Here is a 26513-nt window from a genome sequence, read left to right as displayed (position 1 = left end):
ACCCACCATTTATAAGGGTGTGGAAACCTTCCGCTAGTAGACGCGTTTTAAAGCTTTAAAGGAAAGTTCAAAGGGGACAATATCTGCTAGCGGTGAATCTGGGTCGTTACAAAATTATTAATATTCTAAGTAGGTCAGCTCAACCACGAGATTCAAACCAATAAAACGAACCGTTTAGCATGTTGAGTTCAATATATCTCAACGTCAGGCATTTAATGGTCGGGTTGCAAACTTTTAGTCTGCTCGAGAGTAATGAAAGCGACCCGAACGGGGACGGAATTGAAGTGAAAGTGGAATTAAAGTTGTAAAAATTAGGAAGAAGAGGAAGGTTGATATTATTAGGGTAAGCATGGGGGAGCAAGTTGATGAAAGGGATTGAGCGTGGTACAAACCAATAAAGAGAAAATTTCAAAATTATTGTATAGTGCTTGTACTACATCTCTCCATGCCCATCATCACATGACAAAGACTAAAGCATAAGATCTATATATATATATATATATATATATATACATACATACATATTGACAACTACTTCAAAACAAATACAATTATCACACGTCCAATTGAGACAGAACTCGTTGGATGAACGAGAATTAGGTCGAGTCACGAAACTTTCAATGACTGCATTTTAACTATAATCACTTAAATATAGAAATGTTCAAAAAACTCGATGACCCGAAAAACTCAATCAACCCAACTCAAACAGCTGTAATCACTTAAAAACAGAAGTGTTCAAAAAATCCGATCAACTCAACCCAAACCATTTTGAGTTAGGTCGAGCTCAAATAAATGAAAATTTTATGGATTGAGTCGGTTCACGGGTTACCTGCTAGATTAAGTTGAATCATACGAAAATATGAATTTATTGCATTTTTCCTTAGACATGTGCTTATATTTTATTTTATTTTATAATTATTTATTTTTTAAAATAATTTTTAACTATTTGGAATACAATTTTTTAAAAATATATATTGAAATTGAATGGCAAATTTTAATTATATGTTTGAAAATAAATAAATAAATATTTTAGGAGCAAACGTTTTACTTTTATGAAAAACAAACATTTGAATAAATGTTTTGAACAACTTGAACGAACCCAATCCAAGTTGAAGGGAGGAATAAAATATTTTTTATTAGGGTGTGGAAACTTCTCCCTAGAAAACATGTTTAGACGATGATACGTAATGGGCCAAAGCAGATAGTATCTGCTAGCAACAAGTATGAGCTGTTATAAATGATATCAAAGTCAGACACCGAGCGGTGTGCCAGCGAGAACGCTAGATCCTTAGAGGAGGCTAACGACCATACGTAACAGGTAAAAACGAACGATTTTATTTACGGTTTGAATAAATAATGTTTGTTGTTCTCATCTAATTTCATGCTTGATCACACTGTATATAAGTCATGTTCACTTTACTGGAACAGTTAAAATAAAACCAACCCAATTTAATTCTTTTACACAAATTCCATTAATTTTTAATAAATAATAAATAATACACTACCAGGGTTTTTTAATTATTTTTTTTCATTAAATATACAAATTCTTACAAAATTCTAATGTAATTCCGTCAAAATTCTGATGTCTATTAGAGATAGATTTTCATACCCTTTTAACTAATGATTCGTTCTCCTCTTCAAAGCCGACCAATATGGGATCTCACAGACTGGCGCTGAGCCTAACACCCTCAGCCAACCGATATGGGATCTCACAGACTGGCACCGAGCCTAACACCCTCTTGTGCTTGCACAATATGACACTGAATCAAACACTCTCTCGTGCTTAAGTTTTATATGAATCTTTCTTCCTATTGCAATATCACAATTATTAGGTCACGAGACATGAGAATAAAAAGAATCTCTCCTATCTCTTTCTTTGTCAATAAATAAATAAATAAATACATGAAAGTTTGACAACAACCATACATACACATGATCCAAGGTGGTTCAAATTAGACGTTACGCTAAAGTTGAACCGTCCAAACAATTTCTATATATCTAATCTTACATTTTTTTCAAAATAGAGAGACAAATTCACCGACAAAAGAATTTAATCCATGGACTATAATTATGATGATATTGACATTTTTTTTAAAACTTTTCTATCACCATAAAAATATAGGCTAAATTTTATCATATGCTCTTTAATACGTTTATGAACTTTAAAAAATATGTAATAAATTTTTAAAATTTCAATTTTATGTTGGATAGTTAGCCCGTTCTTAAATTTTCAATTTTGTGTTTTGATAAAGATAAATTGATTATAAGATTAAAATATTAAAAACCACGACTCTTCACAATGGTATAATATTTGTTCACTTTGAGTATAAGCTCTCGTGCCTTTGTTTTGAGCTTTTCGAAAAGGCTTCATACGAATGAATCTTATAAACCTCCGATCATTCTCTGAATTAGCCAATGTGGATGACTCCATCCCAACCATTCTCAACCGAAAATTAAAAACCGATAGTTAAAGGACTATTAAATATATTTAATAAAAAAAAAAAGTTAAAAAGACAGAAAAATAACCCTTCGTTTCATCCTAGAATGTTGAAAACCGACCAAGGTACACGACGTCGCATCAATCAACTTCAAGAGTGGTCGGATATTTTGTTTTTGTTTTGCTTTGCTTTGCTTTGCTTTTCTTTTCAAATTATAAAAAAGTAAACGAAGCAATAGATATTAGATAAGACATGGCGCATGCTTGTATCTTTCAATAAAAATACACCAAATTTTCTCCCGCTCATCATTCAAACGTTGAAGTTTTTAACGACTTTAATTTTTGGAGCCCTACAGCGACACCCGAGTAAATAATGAGTATACAAATGAATTGAGATCACTTTCGAATGAGAGCGATTCCAAGGATAGAATGACTAAAAAAAACATAAAAAAATTAAAAGTTACTATCTATATCAATAAGATGATGCACTTTCCTTTTCAGTATCTCAATCATAAGAACTTAATAATTAAGCGTGTTTCACTTGGAACAATTCTACATTGGGTAACATCCTAAGAATTTTCATAGGATGCATATGAGTGAGAAAAGAACATACTAGAAGGATTCGATTGGGGAATGTCGGGACATAGAAGTGTCAAATCTTGATCTTAATTCTATGTATGGGTTGTTACACCTACGTTTGTGTGACGTTAAGATCATGAGTATATGAATAAGGGACACCATCTCCAAATGTGTTGAATTTGAATATATGTAGAGGGTGGTGGACTACGTAGAAGGTCGTTATCCCTAACTGTGAGATCCCACGTTGGTTGGCGAGGGTAACGAAGCATTCTTTAAAGGGTGTGAAAACTTCTCCCTAGACGTGTTTAAAAGCCTAAAGAGGACAATATTCGATAGCGGTGGGCTTGGATTGTTACATTAACACTTACCGTTCACTTGTCGAGTTATCGTTTCATAGTTAAGGGTAAAGTTCCAACTTTTCTAGTTCTGAGACTATGAAATTATATTCAAATAACCTAAACCGTAAATGAAATGAAACTTTCATGATCATGGAGACCAAATTACTATGGACCAAATTCGTAACGTAGCCTTAACCGAGCACGAGACAAGGTTGTTTTCGGTTGCAGCGGGGAAGAAGGTAGCGGTAAAAAGTGGTAAAAATGGAGTAAAAAAGGTGGTGATGTTATTATTATTGTGTGTTGGGTAAGGCCAAGCCTGCACCAAAGGCATAGCCATGCACACTTTATATTCTTTTGTTTTCACCTTTATTGAAAGGCACTCTCAGCTGCATTCATTTTGAAGCTAAACTCCACTCTTTTTCTTTTGTCAACAATCCACAAGAATTTGGTGTTTGGACTACGCATGCCCTTTTGTTTGTCTCCTTCTATGCATATAAAATGTTCTAAAATAGGGACCTCGTTGTCATTCGGGTAAGAACATAGAATCCCGTGTAAAGAAAATAAGTAAAAAGCTTATCGAGTCGAGGAGACTCAGAGGCTAAACGACAACTAAAGCCTATCATACTTGGTTTTCAATCAAGCCACCGACGGAATTCTCATTGTTCCGTCGAGTATGGGTTTTTCATGAGACAATGGTGAACTCTATAAATACCATGTAACAGCCCAAAACCCACCACTAATATAAATACCGTGTAACAGCTCAAACCTACTACTAGTAGATATTGTCCACTTTGGCCCGTCGTATCGCCGTCAGCCTCACGATCTTAAAACGCATCTACTAGGGAGAGGTTTCCACACCCTTATAAGAAATGCTTTGTTCCCCTCTCCAATCCATATGGGCCCAATGTCCCCATTGGCACACCGCCCCGTGTCCGGCTCCAATACCATTTGTAATAGTCTAAACCCACCGTTAGTAGATATTGTTCGCTTTGGCTCGTTACGTATCGCCGTTAGCCTTATGGTTTTATAACACGTCGAGAAGTTTTTATACCCTTATAAGGATTGTTTCGTTTCCCTCTCTAATCAATGTGGCGCCAGCGTCCCTGCTAGCATACTGTTCGGTGTCTGGCTCTAATACCATTTGTAACATCCCAAATCCACCGCTAGTAGATACTGTCTGTTCGCCCGTTACATATCGTCGTTAGTCTCACGGTTTTAAAACACGTCTGCGAAGGAGAGGTTTCCACTCCAAGCTCTTATAAAAAATGTTTCGTTTTCCTCTCCAACATTATTTTAAATATAGGTTTGATCACTACTCGTTACTACTCACTTCAATGCACGAATTGTTCAGAGTTAAAAATAATCCTCTTGATTTTATTGAGTAAGCTGCTTCGATTTCATCTCATAGTTTCTCAAAAGTCAAATCAAAAGTCAAAAGTATCTAAATTTTTCACTCGGGACAGGGATTTGCTTCCGTTGAATCGACGAGAAGGTCGCTCTTTCGTGTTTTTTTGGACGACATTTGCGAAATTGATAGCGGGTAAGGAATTTCTTTGATGTATTATAGCAGGTAAGGAATCGACGACAGAGTCGGCGCAAGTTCCTTACAGAACTATATGAGCTTCAATGGCGATATCATTAAGCGCCATCGCCTTCTCCTCCAGCTGCTTCAAGCATGCTCCAAGGCTCCTACCATCAAAAGCACAAGACCCCTTCATGCTCTCACAATTACAATGGGTCCTGTTCCGAACCAGGCTATATTTGTGCATAATAATCTCATGTTTCAATATTCTTCTCTTGGGGTGTTATTGATGGCACGTAACCTGTTCGACGAAATGCCCCACCGAAATGTTGTGTCTTATAACACGATAATTAGTGCTTATAGCCGACGTGGGTTTGTGAAGGAAGCATGGGATTTGTTTTCGGAGATGAGAAATTGTGGTTTTGTGCCGACCCAATTCACATTTGGTGGGTTGTTATCAGCTGACTTGTTGGATGTTTGGCAGGGCGCTCAATTGCAGGGGTTATCGGTTAAAAATGGAGTGTTTGATGCTGATGCTATTGTGGGAACGGGCTTGTTGGGGCTGTATGGCAGGGAAGGATGCTTTGAGGAAGCTTTACGGGTTTTTGAAGATATGAGTTGGAAAAGTTTGGTGACATGGAATTCGATACTGTCATTACTTGGTCGTAGCCAACTTGTGGATGAATGTAAGCTTCTGTTTTGTGAGCTTATGTATGGTGAGATGGAACTGTCCAAGTTCTCTTTTGTGAGTGTTTTGTCTTGTTTTTCACGCAAAGAAGACTTGAAATTTGGGCAACAATTGCATGGTATTGTGGTTAAAATTGGGTTTTATTATGAAGTTTTGGTTGTAAATTCTCTGATGAACATGTATTTACAATGTGGAGGCTTTTACTTAGCTGAGAAACTGTTTGAAGAGGTGCCTGTGCTTGATGTTGTGACATATAATTCAATCATTAGCGCGGGGACAAAAGTCGACAAGCCCGAATTAGCATTAGAACTCTTTTACAATATGATAGAAAAGGGACTAATTCCAACCCAGGCATCATTTGTAAACTGTGTCAGCTCTTGTAGTTCCATGGAAAGTTCAATTTATGGAGAATATTTTCACTCAAAAACGATTCGTTCTGCTTTCGAGTCTGATGTGTTTGTGGGTACCGCCTTGATTGACTTTTATGCAAAGTTCAAAAAGTTGGAGGAAGCCCGCCATTGCTTTGATGAGATAACCGAGAAGAATTTGGTATCTTGGAATGCTTTGATTTCGGGTTACTCGACCGATTGCTACTCATCCTGCATGTATTTACTGATAGAAATGCTCCATTTTGGTTATAGACCGAACGAATTTACATTTTCAGCCATTATGAAGAGACTTATAGCTTCAGAATTGCTTCAAATTCATTGCTTGATTATAAGAATGGGCTATGAGGAGAATGGTTATGTATCAAGCGCTCTTGCTTCTTCCTATGCCAAACATGGTCTCATATCTGATGTCCTGGCTTACATCTCTCAGCCTTCTGTTGCGCTTTCTAACATAGTTGCTGGATATTATAACAGAGTTGGCCTATACGATGAGACACAGAAATTGCTTGGCCCTCTTGAGGTACTTGACATTATATCATGGAATATTCTGCTTGAATCTTGTGCTAAAACGGGTAATTATTTCAAAGTTCTAGCACTTTTCAAATGCATGCTGCTACTCCAAATCTACCCTGATAATTATACATTCATCTCCCTTCTTAGTGTTTGTGCTAAACTGTGCAATCTTGCTCTGGGTAGTTCTGTTCATGGCGTTATGATAAAGACTGGTTCATGTTGTTTTGATACATTTGTGTGCAATCTGTTAATTCATATGTATGGAAAATGTGGAAGCATTGGATGTGCTTTGAAAATATTTGATGATGTGAAAGATAGAAACTTAATCACATGGACTGTTCTAATCTCTGTTCTTGGATTACATGGCCATGCTTATGAGGCGTTGGAAAGGTTTGCAGAAATGGAGCTTTCAGGGCTTAAACCTGATGGGGTAGCTCTTGGTGCAGTGCTTACAGCTTGCAAGCACGGTGGGCTTGTTAAAGAAGGAATGGAGCTGTTTAGCAAGATGAAAGTGGAATATGGGGTCGAACCGGAAATGGATCATTATCAATGTTTGGTTGACTTGCTTTCTATACATGGATATGTTGTGGAAGCAGAGAAGGTTATTAGCTCCATGCCTTTCCCCCCTGATGCTCTTCTATGGCGTAGCTTCCTGGAAGGCTGCAAAAGAGAAAGGACGTTATGAGAATTCTTTTCGTGCTGAAACGGAAGATAAATCGATGGCTCGTTCCTTTTCGGGGTCTGGCTTTAAAGTTAAGGGGAGACATGAATTGTCGTGTTATTCTTGATGATGAGGGATACTTCTCACCACCAAAGAAGTAAATCAACCTATGATTCGTGGGTGGAATCTTGTTCACTACGTAGTAAAAGCTTCCTACTGACATCAGAGGAGGAGACGGGACATTGGAACTATCAATTAGTTTGGAAGCATCAATCCTAATAACTGTGAGATTTCACATCGGTTGGGGAGGAGAACGATACACCCTTTATAAGGGTGTGAAAACCTCTCCCTAACAGACGGGTTTTAAAAACCTTGAAGGGAAACTCGAAAGAGAAAGCTGGCTAGCATTGGGCATGGGCTATTATAATACCTTTGACTAGATATTTACCATGGTAGTGTCTTATGATACTCCCTCGACGAAAACTAGTCAGACAAAACTATCCCATCAACCGACTATTTGATTGATCGTCAGACAATACTAGGTGACCAGAATCCTCGGAAATGATTTGAGGAGATTGGAACACAGTCATTGGTAGTCACACACACTATCCAATAAGTGGCTTCTTGACTCGGAAGAATCTCACCCGAGAATGGGACGATGGTAAGTAAGACAAACTTTATCTACGTTTAATTAATATGGTACTATAGTCTTCTGCTTTTAACAGACCAACCAGGTCCTGATGCCTGTATAGGCAAACCACTTGAATATGCAGCGTAGGAAAACAATATTTTCCCTCAAAAAGTAGTATTAAAATCTTTGCTCTTTAGATCAATTAGCTGGAAACCTTAAACATGTGGAGGAACAACTCTCAACCAATGTGAATTCTTTGAAATGGCTGTCTTCATTGATATTATTGTGTTCAATTCTACTTGAAGAGGAATGAATTAGTATAATCATTGCTCATGCCTACGAAACACAGAATTTATTAGGATACTCGACTTATCTGGGATAAAATCATTGTTCATTAACGCCTAATGTCTAGGATTTTGACTAGGTTTTGACTACATTATATACTTGACTTATCTTACTTCTAAGAGTGAAAGGTACCTTCACAACACATGTACTTTTAACGTGTTTTGTGAGATCCCACTGGTAGGGAAGAAAATGAATTATTCCTTGTAAGGGTGTGAAAACCTCCGTGAGGCTGACGGCAATACGTAACGGGTCAAAGCAGACAATATCCGCTAGCGGTGGGTTTGGGTTGTTACATGTTTTGTTCTCATTAACATGCTTTATAGGTACATATCTAGGAGGTCACTCTAACGTAAGATTATTCCATGTAAAACATGCTTATTTTTTAGTTCATATGATTGAATCATCAAAAATGAAGGTACACCTTACTAATATAGATAGTAACTTTTGTGGTGATTCTTATTTGGATGTGGTCTCAATTCATTCATGTACTTCTCCTTTACTCGAACGTCACATGTCCATTAGCTTCCACCTTAGTTTGTCCTCAATTCACATCCTATGGTTTACGATTGTTCTTAGTTGTATGCTCCAAGCTAAGCACGTTTGATTTTAGAGTTCTTATGATTAAGCCACTAAGGAAACATCTATTAGTTTGTGAGGATAATATTCACTCTTAGAAGCTCTTCAAGAAAAGTAGATAACGTAGTCTTGTCCCAAGGAATGTCGGAGCCATCGTAGTCCAAATTCGAGTTCCAAATTCTGATCTCAATCGTAAATATAAAACGTTATACTTCAAGGATTAAAACGTAATTTCTTATCATATTTCTTAATCATAATTTAACGAAAATATTTTAAAAGGACAAGAAAAAAAAAAAAAAGGAAGAAATGAGATGATCAATCATCACAAACAAACGTGGAGCCACGCCCACTCCATTATATCATTCTTGAAAAGCTTTGTCTTTGAATCATAATTATATTATTATTGTTTTCCAGACAATTATTAATTAATTAATTAATTAAAAAGGAATTAGAATATTCTAATTTTTAAAGTCTAAGCAGCCGCCAAAGCATTACATTTTTTTCTTTAATGATAAAATATTATATTTTTTTGGCGTTTATAAATTATAATAACTTTGACTTTTAAGATATTATATTTAAAACATAATTAAAATTAGAAAGCATTAAAACCCAATTAAATTATTAATTAAATTGATTCAAAAAAGTTGCATTTTCCACTTGCATTGCCTTTTAAGCCTTTGCGGCTGATACACTGACAACTGCCCATTCTATTCTATTCTCCTCATTTATATATTTTTATATTATATATTAAATTCTACCGATACAAAGATTCAATTATCTGACCTCTTAATAAGATGTATCTGTTATTTATTATTGAATCGAAAAGACATGAGGATAGCTCAGTATAGCTTCAAAATCGTGGATAGGTCGTAGGAGCTTAATCAATAAGAACTGATTCGTGAGTGGAATCTCGTTCACTATGTGACAGCATACGATTTGTGGGTGGAACCTCGTTCACTACGTAGCAGTATACGATTCATGGGTGGAATCTAATTCACTATGTAGCAGCAAACGGTTCATGGGTGGAATCTCATTCACTATGTAGCAACATACGATCTGTGGGTGGAACCTCGTCCACTACGTAGCAGCATACGATCCGTGGGTGGAACCTCGTTCACTATGTAGCAGCATACGTTCGTAGGTGGAACCTCGTTCACTAGCTAGCAACATACGATTCATGGGTGGAACCTCATTTACTATATAGCAGCATACAATTCGTGGGTGGAGTCTCATTCACTACGTAGCAACATACGATTCGTGGGTAGAATCTCATTTACTACATGGTACATACGATTCGTGAGTGGAATCTCGTTCACTATGTAGTAGCATACAACTTACCTTTTCAAAACAAATATTTACAACCAAACTCACATCGTGACGTTTAAAGAAAAATTCAGATAAGATTAAACGATACTACGTAAATTATATATTACAATTGAATAAATATAAAGTGGAGAATCGAAGAATCATCCTTTATAGCAGTGATGGATAACTTTTCAAAACAATAGCTTTATTTAATCAACGATCAAAACAAAACAAGACAAACACTAAAGCCAAATTGGCCTTTCAAACATTATTTCATTCCACATATTATTCCCACTAAAATGTTTATAAAAAAAAAAAAAAACCCAATTCCCAAAACCAAAATTTAAATAATTTTTCATATCATATATATATATATATATATATGATATGAACAAGTTGCCATCATCTCAAGAATTTGGCATCCAATCCAAACATTGTCCATGGCGGCGGCTTCCATGTCTGGTCGTGTGTTGGTGTTTGTTCTTATAATTTGGTGTGTTTGTATGATATCAGAAGGACGTGTTCTTCATATTCAAGAACAGGAAGACGCAAGCTGCAGCCATTGTCATTCGAAGAAATTTCGGTTTGATGTGTTTAAGGTAGATCGAAGGTCTCTCGTTAATTCAGAAAGAATTGTTCCAGGAGGACCAGATCCCAAACACCATCACTAAATACATTCGATCAAAAAAATAAAACATTGTGTCTAATAAATTTTTTCTTTCTCTACGAACGAAGAAGCTATAAGTAATGCGAAGAGTTTGATCCTGAGCTCAAGATGAACGCTGATGCCTCACCTTTTTTTTTTTTGTGTTTTTGGCAAATTATCGTGTAATATTATTATGTTGTTGTTGTGTTTACAAGTGTTGCTTAATAATATACGAAGTTAAATTAACCGTTTCTTGTCTCGTTCGTCATGTTTTATTTTGAAATAAGTGAGATTGTGATTGTTGTTGCATCAATAAATCCCGTTAAATTTTACAATTAAACTTATTATAAATTTTATAAATTTGAGTATAGTTCATCTGACTAAGATGCGTATTTGGCTAAGAGATGAGATGTAACGGTTTGACTTACAGTCCCTAGTTTAGCTACTACATGCATGACGTGACGTTATTTTTAAAAGAAATTATGGGATCTCGAAGAAAAATAATATTATTTGATTTGGGATCTCGAAAAAATACCTTAATTTAGTGTCGAGAAGGAGTATCAAGTGTTTATAAAACTAAGCACGTTCAATCAATAGTGATACACAATCTTTAACCAAAACTCATATAACCCGACAAGACCAATCAAGAAGCTACTACAACCCGATATCATTCAAAAGTGATATACACTTCTTAACCAAAACTCATATAACCTAGTAGACAAATCGAAGAAGCTACTACAACCAAATATCATGGCTCCACGATACAGGTCGTGACTCAAAACTCAAAACTTAACTGATATCATGTTTCCATTCATTAATTTGTAAAGTGATTGATTTGAACACGGATTGTATCTAAACTTGAATATGTTGATATTATGGAGTCATTAATTAAAATAATATACGTGATAAAAGATAAGATTTAACTGAGTGGAATCTAAAGTGGTCATTATCATATAATTAATTAGAATCTAATTAAAACAATATAAAATTAAGGACGAATCTCGATTTATATATGATAGAACGATCCATCCAAAATCAAACATTAAAATTTTAATTTAAAAAGTAACACAGTGATACCACTCTCAATCATATAAAAAAAATTCATGAATTAAAGAAATAAATCACTATAAATAGAAAAATACACTTTCTAATTTTTTATTTAGCACAAGAATCCATTATAGTTTAATTGATAGAATTCCATTTATTTAAAAATAATTAATAGAATGATACTAATTAAAGACTATAAAATCTTTTTTTATTCTTTTTAATAAGAATTAATTGAATTTTGTAATAGTTTATATAACATTTAGTCCAAGTAACCCTAATTCTCAGCCCAACGGTCCAACTTTTGATGAACGGTTGAATCAAAGAAATTAACATCTTCTTATATACAAAATTCGGATCAAACAAGAGATAAGACTAGAATTAGATTATTCTTACGATCGAAGATCTAGAAGCAAGATTTGAAATCTTGTTCTAAATTGAGTCACTCCACGGTTGACCTTAGATCAAGGGTTGATTGAATGACTAAGATGCAGTTCTACACAAGAATGGCTTGAAACTTAGAAATGGCAAAGATGATACTGGAATTTCTAAGGAAACGTCTCAATTTCATTTATCCACGAATCTATTTACATAACAATTTGTGGGTATTGATAGTCTCCCCACAAAAGACGTTTGTGAACATGATTTAATCCTGACTTTATAGAATTAAAAATAATTTTTTTTAACAAACTTTGATGTGTTTAAGTGATTAAGGAGACATACTTGAAATCTATTGAGTTGTGTCTGCATAAGTTTGAATCTTGTTGTTGACATTTTGAATCTATTTGTCGAGAATCAGTCCTTATCGTTAAAATTATTTATGATATTTTTTAATACTAGATCGTTAAGATTAGGAAACAAATGTGATTAAAAATTACAAACACTAAGTCCGATATTTAATGATAAAGTTCAGAACCTAAATGATTACCTTTACGAAGGTCGAGAGGTCAAATTTATTTTTTTTATTAAAAAAAAAAACTTTACTATTAATAATTATGTTAAAATAAAAAAATTCAAAAAAATTGAAGACTTTTTTAAAAAATAAAATAAATTAAAAAGGAATAAAAAATAATTATTGTTGGAGTGGCAAAACCAAATAAAGAATCTTGAAGATAAGATTCAACCCCACAAAAGAATCCAAATTTGACCTATAAAATTATAAAGCAAATAGAAATTATTTTATATTTTATTTATTTTAAACAAAAAAAAACATAATTAATTAATTAATTATGGTTGGGTGTAGATTCCACTATATGCATAAATATTTCCAATTGGAGAAGAGAATCTATGTATTGTCAATTTATAATTTGAAACCAAAAGGAAATTAATTAATTAATTAAATTTTTTTGGGTCAAAAAAACAAAGCCACTCATAATTTAGCCAAACAAAATATAAATTAATTAATTAAATTAATTAAATAAAAATAATTAGCCTAACAAAGTTTTTGTTTTGTTCTTAAACAAGTTCTCAAAATTGCTAAAAACAAATGTCCATTAAAGGAATTAGGGTTAGGTTTAGATTTGTATACTCACATTTGTGCTCCACATTGGTCGTTTTTGGTCAAAACAATGCCCAATTGTCCACCGAGTCTATACATTTTTTTTTTGTTACAAGTTGGTACTAAGACACGGTTTTTCTACCGGAGCTGAACTCGAATAACTTTGACTAGATGTACAATACCATCTAACGATTTTACGAGTATCTACTGTTTTTGTGTCATGATGTATCACAGACTCTTTTAATTACTTTCTGATAACATTCTCATACAACATCAAATACAGGTTTATAAAATTTAAAAATGTTGAACATATACGAAACACAAATTTGAAATTTTAGTGACCTCTTATATTTAAACTTGTAACGACCCATACCCAGGATTCAGATTTCGAAATCGACACCTGATAGCCTCGACATTCTCCTGCGATATGACTGAGCTACTGAAAAGAAATGTGCATCTTGTTAATATAGGTAGTGACTTTCATTTAGATGCTATTGGTTCATTCATGTACCCCTATTTTATTCCCGTATCAAATTTTTATTTATTTATTTATAAAATTAAAAGTCGAAGACTTTATTAAATATGAATAATTTAATTTAATTTAATTGTAAGGCTTTTGAGGTAAAGGTTTTATAATAATTAATATAATTGTGAATGTTGGCATGGGATTTCCATTCATATAAACTATGTTTGATGATCATTGTTTTCCATTAAGCTTCAAAAGACTTTCCCATTATCTCTTACATTAAATTAATATTTTATGGTGAAAAAAAAAAAACAATAATAAGAATCTTCAAGGTAAAATGAAATTATATGGTTCCAACATTTATGGAATATTTATATTACTATTACCTTAAATTATACAAAAAAAAAAATTATTTTTTTAAATTTAGTCTCAGCTTATTTATTTATCCATTTTTACATCAAAATATTAATGGTATATTGTCACTAATAAAATTTAAAAAATATAAAGTGATTTAAATATAATTTTTAAAAATAATAATAAAAAGCATTTGATTAATCGGATAAATTAATTACTAATAAATTGTTTTTTTTTAAATATTATTTTTATAAAAGGAAAAAGACAATTAAGATAAAGTAATAGAAGCTACACACGGAATAAAAGCTTGAATCCTGATTGCATGGAGAAAACGACAGCCCTTGCCGTTGTGTCGATTTGTCGGTTCACTTCCACTCCTTTACTAATAAATTTTTTATTAATTTATAAAAAATTTCATTTTTTTTTAAAATGGAAACTTTAATCTTTGGTAAAACAAAATAATTAAATGTAAAATGATATCTTTTACGCTTTCTTTTTTACTAAATAAATAATATTTAACGACATAATCAAGTTACTTATTTCTCGCTTCTAAGAGTGATGTTGAGATCCCACATTGATTGGATGGAGGAATGAGTGCTGGCAAGGACACTGGCCTCGAAAGAGATGGATTGTGAGATCCTATATTGATTGGAGAGGGAAATGAATAAATGTCATCAAGGACACTGAGCCCCGAAAGTAGTGGATTGTTAAGATCCCACACCAATTCGAGAGGGGAACGAGAGATAACGTGGACGTTGAGCCCCGAAGGAAGGTGGATTATGAGATCCCACATCGATTGGAGAGAGGAACGAGTGTTAGCGAGGATGCTGAGCCCTGGAGGGGGTGGATGGTGAGATCCCACATCAGTTGGATAGGGGAACAAAACATTATTTATAAGGGTGTAGAAACTTCTCTTAAGCAGACGCGTTTTAAAAACCTTGAGGAGAAACTCAAACAAGACATTATGTGCTAGCGGTGGGCTTGGGTTGTTCATAATCGCTCTCATTCGGATGTGGTCATGATTCCTTCACGTACTCCTATTCTACTCGAGTGTCACAGTTTAACATTATCTCTAGCGGTACGGGGTTATTTGGGTTGAACCAAAAACAAAACTACGACGACTCATACCCAGAGTGAACAACATCATACTATTGTGGAGATATGTCGAGAACCATTATCCCCACCATGTGATATTAGAAAATTTACTATAAACGACGATTTGACATAAATTGATCGAAAAAAACAGGTTTAGCAAAAACTTAGCGAGAAACAACCGGAGATATGTTGATCTTTTCTTATGCCATTTATTTTAATATCGTATCAACTTATGAATCGATAAGTCCCGTTAGCATTTAAATATTATCGTGACATTTTCACGAAAGAACTAAAGCTTTTTTTTTTTATAATTAGAGCACTAAATTTGACATTTAGCCATAAAAAAGAGAATAAGTAAAACCCACTTTTGAATGGATTGAACTGTAATGATAAGCCTGAACGACTCCTATAAATATGTAAGAACAACCGTGGCTGCATCAGTCAGCAACCCCTGCAATTTGAATAGCACCACAATTGCACCAATGGCTCGAGCTAGCAATGCACCCATGTCCCTCCTCCTCCTCCTCCTCCTCTTCTGCCTTTGCTCTCATGCCAGAGTTCTTCACACACGCGACGTTATTGCACCACCGGAAACGACCCGACTTTTTCTTCTTCGTAAAGCGATTGGCTTTCGCCTCTCTGAGCTCCGACACGGCACGCAGCGATTGCTCGTTGGATCAGAGAGGATCGTCCCTGGTGGACCTGACCCCGAACACCATGTTTGAGTCGAGGAAGGTACATTAATATGTATGTGTGTTCCATGTTGATAATAAAATGGAGGAGCTTTGTTTGTTTGTTTCAGTGCAAACATTATCTTCCCCCCGGTTTGTGAGAAGCTTTTGTTGTAACCAGCTCGAGATATTATACACACATATACATATTTATAATATAAAGTTCGATACTTTTTTTTCTCTTAATTTTTTTCGTTTTCATAATCGGGTGAGATCCCACATCAATTGGAGAGGAGAACAAAACATTCCTTAGAACCGTGTGGAAACCTCTCCCTAGTAGATACGTTTTAAAATTGTGAGGCTAATCCGTAACAGGCCAAAACAGATAATATCTAATAGCGGTGAGCTTGAGCTATTACAAACCGAGATTCATCTATAAAAAAAAATATCCATAAATATGGGTTGAAAGTGAGACGTAATCTAAAAGAAACTATTAATTTAATCGATTAATGCTCATCTCATTCTCGTTATTTTACATAATCCCAACTATTAATTAAAACTATTAATTTAATCATCAAATCAAGATTCATTTTAATGATTAATTAGCGTAAAAGATTCTTATGAGTGCTTAATTCTAAATTTGGTACTTTTGTGTATAATCATATTAATTTATTTCCTATTTAATTTTCTTAATTAAAAAAACTAGGAATCTACTTGGATTGCCTTTTATAGCCTTTTCGTATGTATGGATATCATATATTATATCATACATCTTGCTATAAATATATATTATAAATATATATTAGCTGTTACACAATCATATTGTTTCTTTATTCGCCTTATTTGGTCATACCAAAAATTTAGGTCGCCCTACTTTTCTTTTGATTTTCGAGTTTGGGGTGAGACGAATAGACATTATAAAACTACTGTGAGATCCCACGTCAGTTGGAGAGGGAAACGAAACATTGTTTACAAGGGTGTGAAAATCTCTCCCTATGCGTTTTAAAAACCTTGAGGGGAAACCCGAAAGAAAAAATTTAAAGAAGATAATATATGTTGGAAAAAACTGAATTGGGATCAATATTTTTCAATATCAGTGTGGGAGACGAGTTTCTGACAACTTTCCAATGATACCCTTTAGAAGAATGACCAATGATATCCTTTTAAAAATGTTGAATATGTATGTATATATATATAGATTAAAATAAATATCACAAAATTTGAGAATTATAGCGAATTTGGAATTACTCATTATTGGGCTTGGGCTTGGGCTTGGTCTTGGGCTTGAGTTTGGATTTGGGCTTGGGCTTGGGCTTGAGTTATTTATGCTATAAAATTGTCGCCGGAACTGGCGGAAAAATTTTAGCGGCAAAGTCCTTCCGTTCTGTAGCTTCGAAACATAATCTTCTTCGTTGTTTTCATAAGAATCAAACTCTTCGAAGCTTCTTAAAACCAGTACCTCGCCATTGATCCGCCCCCACCAATAATCCACGCCGTCCAGTTTTCTCGCCGGTATATTCTTCCCTCCTTTATTTCCATTGGACCGTGCGCTACACTTTCCACCATCGCGCGTAAACGCTGGATACTATCGTCAGTTCTTCGCACGGGCCTTTCGATGCCGTCCCAACGCGTCATATAAAACGCTGCGGGCCACGATCATCGCTTCTGCCGTACACCTGTAACGTTACGACATTGTAAGGCGGTGAATTTTAGAGACCAGGTGGGTTTTGTTTGTGTTTTTTGTTTTTTGTTTTTTTTTTCTCTCAAGAACAACGGAGCCGGATCTGGCCGGAAGTTTGGTTTCTCCGGCACACTAAACCCTAACGTTTTGTGCCGTTTGACGTCTTTTATTTGTTTGTATGGCTTATTTGATGCGGTGTTCTTGGATCCTTTGTGAACTCTAGAGATTAGTATGTTTGATGTACTTTTTTCTTTGTTTGTTTGGTTTAATTTGTTGAATGGCGTTGGCGTTTAATTACCTAGAGATTTGAGTTTCTTGGGGTGTTTTGTTTCAACTTCTTTTTGGGTAAAGGGAAACCCTTGGGACGGATAATTCAACTTTTTGAGGATTGAAGGAGGGTTTAAGGGTTTTGGGTGTTTTGATTGTTTGTATGGCTTCAGCGCCTATAGCTGGAGGGGGAAATGAAGATAGAATTAAGCAGCATTCTGAGTAAGGTTTACAGAAGGAAAACGTTCAGAGGTGTGAAGAATGGGAATACCATTACCGCCTCGTTTAGCAATGTTGAAGGCTTCAATAACAGTTCAGGCCAGGCAGTGCCGCATTCAGAAGCATTGGAAAATGCGGATCTATCGCAGCAGCAGCCTTTACCGAATGCTGCCTCTGACGATTTGACGAGGCTTGATGGACAGGCAGCTGTTGGGCAGACTGCGGAGGCTACTCCAGAGCTTCCTGCTGATAATGGGGTCATTCAAACAGGTTCTGGCGTACAGAATCAGGTCAATTGTGCATTTAAGCCGAAGCAGGAAATGCAAGAGATTCGGCGGAAATTTGAGAGAGAGCTTGAAATTGTGAGAAATTTGGTGAAGAGGATTGAAGCCATACAGAAGCAGTTATATATCGAACATACAAGTTCTCACATTTCAACAATCGAAATGGCTGATAACGTTTGTGGAGCCTATCATGTACATTCAGAAGTAGGTTCCGTAGGTGTTCTGACGGATGATACCAGACCACTGCCCCAGTTAAGCATATCAGTTATAGAGAATGGTAAAGGGACGCGTGATTTCATGGAAAGGGAGAAGAGGACCCCAAAAGCAAACCAATTCTATCGGAATTCCGAATTCTTGCTTGCAAAAGATAAGATTCCTCCGGCTGAGAGCAATAAAAAGTCCAAATTAAATGGGAAAAAGCATAGTAGTAAAAAGTTAAAGCTTGGTTTTGGCATGGCTACTAAAATTTTCAATGCTTGTGTTTCTTTACTCGAGAAATTGATGAAACATAAGCATGGCTGGGTGTTTAATACTCCGGTCGACGCAGAGGGGCTTGGTTTGCATGATTATTGTAGCATTATCAGACATCCAATGGACTTGGGTACGGTGAAAATGAGGCTACACAAGAATTGGTACAAGTCCCCTAAAGAATTTGCGGAGGATGTAAGACTTACTTTTCATAATGCTATGACTTATAATTCAGAAGGGCAAGATGTTCACGTAATGGCAGAACAATTACTGAAAATCTTTGAGGACAGGTGGATTGTTATAGAATCAAATTATCATCAGGAGATGAGGTTGGGAATGGAATTTCGGGATACTCTTCCATCTTCTAATTCAATGAGACACCTTCCTTCGCCAGTTCCTCCTCTTGACATGAGAAAGATTCTACGGAGGTCAGAGTCATTGATAAATCCAGCAGATTCCAAGACACAACCGATGAGTGTGACTCCATCAGCGAGAACAGCTTCACTGAAGAAACCCCAGGCAAAAGATCCATTCAAAAGGGATATGACTTACAATGAAAAGAAAAGGCTCAGTACGAACCTTCAGAATTTACCCTCTGAGAAGCTAGATACCATTCTACAGATTATTAAAAAGAGGAACTTTGAACTTCTCCAACAAGATGATGAAATAGAAGTAGACATTGATAATATCGACACCGAGACTCTGTGGGAGCTTGACAGACTTGTTTCGAACTACAGGAAGAGTATGAGCAAGAATAAGAGGAAGGCTGAACTCGCTATGTTGAAGGCTCGAGCAGAAGCTGAGCATAATGACCAGGAGGAGGTAAACCCTACATATGAATTTCCAGTTGCATTTATTTTAATTGAAATCAACTGTTATTTGCTAATTAAAGATCTGTTGTTCTGTCTTATAGACCCCAGCCCCTGATGGTTCAAAGGTTTTTAGAGAAAATAGAACAGGTCAGCCTGTTTATATACAGAATATGGTGGGGTTTTGGTTTTTAATTGTCAAGTGAACAGAGGTACTAAAGTTTATGTTATTCTGAAGCAGATGAAAATGTTCTTTCCTCTTCCTCACCCTTTCGAGGGGGACAACAGAAGGATCATTCGAGTAAGTCCAGCAGCTCAAGTAGCTCTAGCAGTGATTCGGGATCTTCGTCTAGTGGTAAGTACAACATTTGTTTACTTAGATTTTCTTATAAAATGTGGTACCATTGTTTTCATTGAGAGTTTGTCTACATGGTATGTATCATATATCAGCAGTTTTCTTTTTCATTTTTGTGTTGCAGATTCTGATAGTGACAGCTCTTCAGCATCAGGATCTGATGCAGGATCACCATCGCATTGACCTTCTATTCAGGTAATAATGGACATAACTAAGTTGTTACATGCCATGATTTAAGTTTTTTTTTTTTTTGACAGCTGCTATCAAAACCAAATCATTTGGAGGAATCCAATTTAAGCTTAAGATTAGTTACTTATTGTGTATATGTATATAATGATAAATTACACGGGGATATATGACGATGTTCTGTGGTGTCTTCAACTTGTGCCTTTGCTTACAGTTGACTTCTTCTATTGAATGCTATCTGTAGCTGTCGAAACCATTCATTAGATTTTTATGTACAACACACGCACTACAAGTTTAGAGCAATCAAGTAGTTTATTGAAGTTTAATGTAGAAATAACAACACTTTTCTGATTATGCTATGGTTACATTTTCAATTATTTTCTCGCTGTTGACAGTCTTGCCATTCTAAGAATCTCTATGTCATCTCAGGTTGAATAACGATCGCTTGATATTTTATGGAATGAAAGAAGGTAGATCCAATGTCTTGTCTACTACTACTACAGAGGAATTCAGATGATGGATCTCGAATATGTAATTGGTGTACAGTGCAAAGATTCCGAATCGGGAATCGAGCGATCCTTGTGAATGCGAAACAAAAGTAGTGGCCTATTTCTTAGGTGGTAGTAGATGTTTAGAGTCAAGTCTCTGGACGAGGAAGGATCAATTTCCATTGTAATAATTTGTAACATACGATAGAATTTGATTAGAAATTAGATGCCGGTAGTTTTGCCGTACAAAATATCCATTGCTTACTTACATTACTACTTCTGCAGGTCACAGCATGTGACAATTCTCTAGCAATTATGTAGTAGCAGTTGCAGTTGCAGTTGCCTAAGAATCTTGAATTGTCGACCTCCTCTTCGTCATGGATTCTGTAAGGCTTTCTTCTCCCAAAAATAAAGTCTGGGAACGTGGATAGTATAGAAAATGTGTATAAATTTGGGGTAGCGTTCTTGTTGTGTGATATAGTATTGCTGACCGACTATTTTTATCTCATGGATAAGAGGTGGTTTTTCTGAGCCCAGAATATCATGTGAATTTTGGAATTCTAAATTCTAAGTCAAACTAATACTTACCACTATAATTTCATATTTAATTTGAGTTTCTGTTCAGCTCTTGTTCACAGTGTGAATTTTATTGTACTGTTTCATTTTATTTTGGGAGCAGCCTTTACTTTCTATGAAAACTCCACCCTTACAGGACTCTACACAGTACAGGGAAATTCCACTTCAAAAGAACAAAGAGGATCCACAGACACTCAATTTTATTTACACCTCATAAACGAACAAACTTAAAAACACATAATCCATTCTTCCCACAACCCTTTTCCAGGAATTCCGAAACATAAAAACTCACAAACCACTTTAAACAGTCAAGTTTGTATCAGGCTCTGTGTTCCTTCTTGGCCGCAGTTTCATAGTGCTCTTTCTTTACATGTTCTTGGCCTTTTTCCTCACCCTCTTCCTGACCAAGCTCAAAGCCTAATGTGCTCTGTTTCCCAGTCTCATCACCAGGCCCAATCACTATCTCTTTTGTTGTCTGTGCAATCTCATATATGGTCTCCCCAATTGCTCCTAATATCCCCCCATCTTTTCTATCCTCTTCAACTCTGTTCTCTTCACCTCTTTCTCCTCCCCTTTCCTTCACTTCTTCTATACCCCCTTCAAAAGTTTCCTTAGTTTTTTCGTACATGGATTCTTTCTCAGTTTGCTTGTACATTGATTCTCTCTGTGCTTCTTCTTTCTTCCTGGCTGTATAGTCCTTCACAGTCTCGCCTGTTGATTCAGCAACATTCTTTGCAGCAGACAAGGGCTTGGCTGCAATGGCTCCTGCGTACTCTGCAGCTCCCTTCACGAGCCTTGCTGCTGCTTTAGTCCCCTCCACCGCCGTGTCACATGAGTAATGGGCCGTGCTCCACCCTGCAACTGCCGTCTTATCCTTCAAATCCTCTGCTGCTTTACCTGCATACTCAGCTGCAACTTTCCCACTTTCTATTGCAACATCCTTAGCCACCACCGCCTTCTCCCCAAGGTAATGAGCTGTTGTTCGACCGGCAGAGACTGTGTAATCTTTGGCCTTCTCTGCTATTGGCGCGGTGTAATCCTTTGCTGTTTTGGCTGCACTTGTAAGCGTCTCTTTCACTGTCTCTAAACCTGTATATTGATTTCCCTCTTCGACTGTGTCCTCAGCTTCTTCTGTGCCTCTCGGTATTGCTTCCCCTGTTCCAGCTTCAACTCCTTTCTCGAGTGATTTTTTGTTTGCTTTGTCATACCGTTCCTTTGCCGCCATTATTGCCTCGTTCGATTTCTGCTGTGCTATAGCTCTGTAATTGGAAATTTCTTCAAGAGTCGGTTGATCTTGACGAGATCCTATTTCACCTTCTTTCTCTTTTGCCTGTTCTGAAGCTCTCCGTTTTTCCTCTGCTCGACCTTTTTGCTCTCTCTCACGAGCAGCAATTCTCTCTTTATCAGCACGTGCTTGCCTCTCCCTTTCATTCTCTGTATTAGTCTCTCTCTTGTCTCTTACTTTGTCAGCAAGAGACTCAAATTGAGCAGCCAATTCATGGCTGTCTTCTGGTTTCTCACCTCCAACTCCCTGTCTCTCCTCCTCCCTTCCTTGAACTGTCCCTCTAGCAATGCCGGTGCCATACGTCTCTTTCCCCACTCCACTAGCATCACTCCTTTGTCTCGCCTTCGTTTCTTCTGGTGTTGTAGCTTTTTCATTACTGGGGTCAGTCGTTTTGCCGTGCACAGCAATGGCCTCAAAGTGGCTTGCCAATTGTGGGACTCTTTCTCTCTCCACCTGAGTCTCTTTTTCCTTCGTGGTGTCATCTCTGCGGCTCAGTTGCTCTGTCGCCATTTTTCTGTTTGTGGTGTTTGTATTCTTTCTTTCTTGCTGAAAATTTGATCTGAGGAAATGGAAATGGATTATGATGTTAAATAACAGAGAGGGGCGGTATTTTTTTAAGAGAGGGTCTAGAATGGAGGTGGACGTGTGGGTGTGAATGGCCAGGTGGTATGGAAGTAGCCGACCTGAATGGGGTGACTAAGCAACTTGTTGACGGGTGGAGTTTTTGTTCATTTGCCACATTTCGTTTTAGGATAGAATTTTACTTGGACCAAGATTCCGGTTTGTCTCTTGGGATTTTCTTGATTTGTTTCAACTTAATCTTTTTTGTCTACGAAGTTTGGTTCTTTGTTCATTTGCCACATTTCGTTTTAGGATAGAATTTTATTTGGACCAAGATCCTAGATTGTTTCTTGGGATTTTCTTGATTTGTTTCAACTCATCTGTTTTGTCTACGAAGATTGGTTTTTGCTCATTTGCCACATTTCGTTTTAGGATAGAATTGTACTTGGATCAAGATCCCAGTTTGCTTCTTGGGATTTTCTTAATTTGTTTCAACTATCTTTTTTGTCTATGAATTTTGTAAGAATAGTTGTACTTGTAGTTAAATATGTATTATTAGCACAAAAGATCTAAAAAACAGAGGGAAAAGGATAAATTAAAATTTGGCCATGTTTGGACCATCCTTGTTGTATCATCCCTTGTTATCAAACACAAACAGTTTCAATAGTGCAGTTCTTGATGGTTTCCTCCAATCGCTTCCTTCATCATGTAAAATGACACTTTCAGGAAGGACCCAGAAGCAAAAGCAAACTCGATCTTGAAAGAATATGCACAAGCTTTCATCATGACTACGAAGTAACAAGCTTATAAGATGTAATTAGCTCTGATACAGAGAGTGGTACAACAACTGGTTCCTGCCACTTTCATATAATGAAATATATAATGCTTCTGCACACTGAGATTCTGATATTTGTTTTTGCAGATTTCTCACATTGGGGGGTTATTTTTTATACATGAGGTTCATTCAAGTGCTTTAACAACCATGGAATCTGTTCTTGCAGATTCCAAGCTTAGAGAAGCTGCCAATCGTGTTCTGAAACATCTTCAGTTAGTTGTTTCTGTTCGTTCGGGAACGTACTGGAGCCATAACCATGCTTCAACGCTAGCTCTTTGTATTCTTGCTTCCTCTTTGACTTCTTTGTGAAGGAGAATGCTCCAGCTATCTTCTTCTGTGGGGCAAAGCAGAGAACTCAGTGAACGAGGAGTAAAACTGGAACCAACCTGCAACTTGGGGTTGGATTATGCTATGGGGAGAGCAAATAGAGTACCTTGTAAGTTCTATGCTTGACTTCTTCGTTCGAATCGAAAGGAAAGTCAACTCCGTTCACCAATACGCAGGCTTCGTCTAGTTTCATTTCATCTGCTTGTTGAATTTCGTCTGTTACATGTTCAAGGACAGTAGCCTCATGCTCAATTTCATCAAGACTCCATGAACCTGATCTTCCTGTGTAACATATGATTACAACCATGTTTATCAGATACACTAAAATAAAACTAAATCATCATTGCAGAGTGTGTAAACAAAATAAGATTACTTGAAAGATATTATTTCAGATTTTCTATGAATGATGTCAGTCTTCCACTATTTTACCATAACTATCCCTGATCGTAAATGAATGTACAACCACCACGGATGTTAGAACTACTTCGAGTTGCCAGTTCACCAAATAGTTGAATTATGAAATTCCACATCAATTAAAGAGGGGCATTAAAATTCTTTATAAGGGTGAAAACTTCACAACAGTTGGAGAGGGGAACAAGGTATCCCTTGTAAGGATATGAAAACACGAAACATTGCTTATAAGGGTGTAAAAACTTCACAACAGGTGTAGAGGAGAACAAAGTATCCCTTGTAAGGGTATGAAAACTTTTCCCTAACATATGCGTTTTAAAATCGTGAGGCTAATTGCGATATATAATGGGTTAAAGTGGACATCTATTAGTGGTGGGTTTGGACTTTTACAAATGGTATTAGAGCTAGACGTTGGGCGGTGTTCCAGCGAGGACGCTAGTCCCCCAAGAGGGTAGATTATGAGATCTCACATCAGTTGGAGGAATACAAAACATTATTCGTAAGGGTGTATGACATAATAGAGCAGAAGATATATTTACCATCTAACTCCGCTGAAGAATCACCATACGATAGAGGTCTTGTTTCCATTTTATCGTCCCCAATGGATTTTGATGATGATACGTTGTCCGACTCAATTCCAGTCTCATTCGAACTCTGCACCAATGAATCACACCTTGCGTCCTCGACCGACAACATGGTTCCTGTATTACCTGGTAGCTCGCTCGAAGCTTCACATTGTCTATTCGAGATTACGCAGCATGATGATACCTCATTTGCAGATTTCTTCTCAAGGATTGTTGTAGTAGTCTCAGTTAGAGACTCGCACCCTTTTGTTAGGTCAAGCTTATGACGTATATTATCTTCATCCTTTTTTCGGGAATACCCATCAATTTGGGCACTGCTAGCAGAATATGGAGAGGACGCCAATAAGGGACTATTGGCATGGTTGTCTCGACGAGGCAGCTTATGGACAATATATCTTTTGGTGTCGGTAGTGACTTTTAAGTTTGCAGTAGACTTTTCTTCATCAGCTTTAGAACGCTCTATCTTCATACCCCTCACGGGTTTCTTAACTATAACAACATTTTCATATTTTTCAAGAGCTGAACTACAAACTGCCACTTTCTTCTCATCATTCAATTCAGCTGGGGGAAGTAAATCTTGCACGACATCAGAATAGAACCTTTTGACACTTGCCCCAACTACTTCCACTTGATTCTCAACATATTTAACAGTGTCCTGTCTCAAGATCAGGTCAAAAGAGTAGACCAAGTCAACAGGAGTTTGACATTTTCAGACACAAGACAAATTAAAGTCAAACATTCAGCAGAATCTGACTGTAGTGTGAGAGTAGACAGCTGAATATCAAACTTTCAAAAAGCATACCTGACATATAATGTCTTCTACCTCGAGGCACATAGTTTCGAACTTTTGGTACAAACGCCCGACCCAAGCAATGCCTTTTGCATCCATTTCGAATTTTGATTCGACAACTCAGAAACCACGACAGCTTTTGAGAGATGAGATGATTGTGCCAGCTCCTTAATCGCCAAACCCAGGCAATAGGATGATGTGCTCTTCTGCAAGATGAATCATACAATTTAGATGGTCAATATACCACCCACAAGATATTTCTTTTCTGATAGATGGACATGCAAGAAAAGTGTAACCGCCCCAGTTCACCACTAGCTGATATTGCCCTCTTTGGACTTTTCCTTTCGGGCTTTCCCTCAAGGTTCTTAAAACGCATCTACTAGGGAGAGATTTCCACACCCTTATAAGGAATGCTTCATTTCCCTCTCCAACCAATGTGGGATCTCACAATCCACGCCCTTGGGGACTAGCATTCATGCTGGCACACTACTCGATGCTTGGCTTTGATACCATTTGTAACAGCCCACCGCTAGCAGATATCGTCTTTTTTGGGTTTTTCCTCGAGGTTTTAAAAGTTCTAATCTCCAATCACGTGGGATCTCACAAAAAAAAAAAAAAAAAAAAAATCA

General features: G+C 36.5%; 3 protein-coding genes, 1 long non-coding RNA gene and 1 pseudogene across 6 annotated transcripts in view; 3 read left to right on the top strand and 2 right to left on the bottom strand.

The window, feature by feature from the left end:
- The first annotated feature begins 4685 nt into the window (after window positions 1-4685).
- Window positions 4686-7476, top strand: LOC111451096 (pentatricopeptide repeat-containing protein At3g58590). The gene has a single exon (XM_023091366.1). It carries the CDS (start codon window positions 4971-4973, stop codon window positions 7149-7151), a length of 2181 nt encoding a protein of 726 aa, XP_022947134.1. The 5' UTR covers window positions 4686-4970; the 3' UTR covers window positions 7152-7476.
- Window positions 7477-17128: 9652 nt separating this feature from the next.
- LOC111451161 lies at window positions 17129-24527 on the top strand. The gene is made up of 4 exons (XR_002711935.1): window positions 17129-17478; window positions 20801-20901; window positions 23664-23775; window positions 23860-24527. It is a non-coding gene; the product is annotated as an uncharacterized LOC111451161 (long non-coding RNA).
- LOC111451151 lies at window positions 17478-20750 on the top strand (annotated as a pseudogene).
- On the bottom strand, window positions 21254-22932 carry LOC111451152 (seed biotin-containing protein SBP65-like). Its single transcript, XM_023091456.1, has one exon. The coding sequence runs from the start codon at window positions 22884-22886 to the stop codon at window positions 21411-21413; it is 1476 nt and encodes a 491-aa protein (XP_022947224.1). The 5' UTR covers window positions 22887-22932; the 3' UTR covers window positions 21254-21410.
- LOC111451154 overlaps window positions 23777-26513 on the bottom strand; it is a 4742-nt gene continuing 2005 nt past the window's right edge. For 2 of the 3 annotated variants that reach the window (XM_023091460.1, XM_023091459.1), the window contains 4 exons: window positions 25897-26090; window positions 25050-25749; window positions 24206-24381; window positions 23777-24106 (listed from right to left, as the gene is read on the bottom strand). In XM_023091460.1, coding sequence (XP_022947228.1) covers window positions 23948-24106; window positions 24206-24381; window positions 25050-25749; window positions 25897-25983 — 1122 coding nt within the window. In that variant the 5' untranslated portion in view covers window positions 25984-26090 and the 3' untranslated portion in view covers window positions 23777-23947. The remainder of the gene's footprint in view (window positions 24107-24205; window positions 24382-25049; window positions 25750-25896; window positions 26091-26513) is intronic. The other variant, XM_023091461.1, reaches the window with a different exon arrangement.

The sequence above is a fragment of the Cucurbita moschata genome, unplaced genomic scaffold (genome assembly GCF_002738365.1).
Source record: "Cucurbita moschata cultivar Rifu unplaced genomic scaffold, Cmos_1.0 Cmo_Scf00013, whole genome shotgun sequence".
Lineage (NCBI taxonomy): Eukaryota > Viridiplantae > Streptophyta > Magnoliopsida > Cucurbitales > Cucurbitaceae > Cucurbita > Cucurbita moschata.
This window is presented reverse-complemented; position numbering and strand designations above follow the sequence as displayed.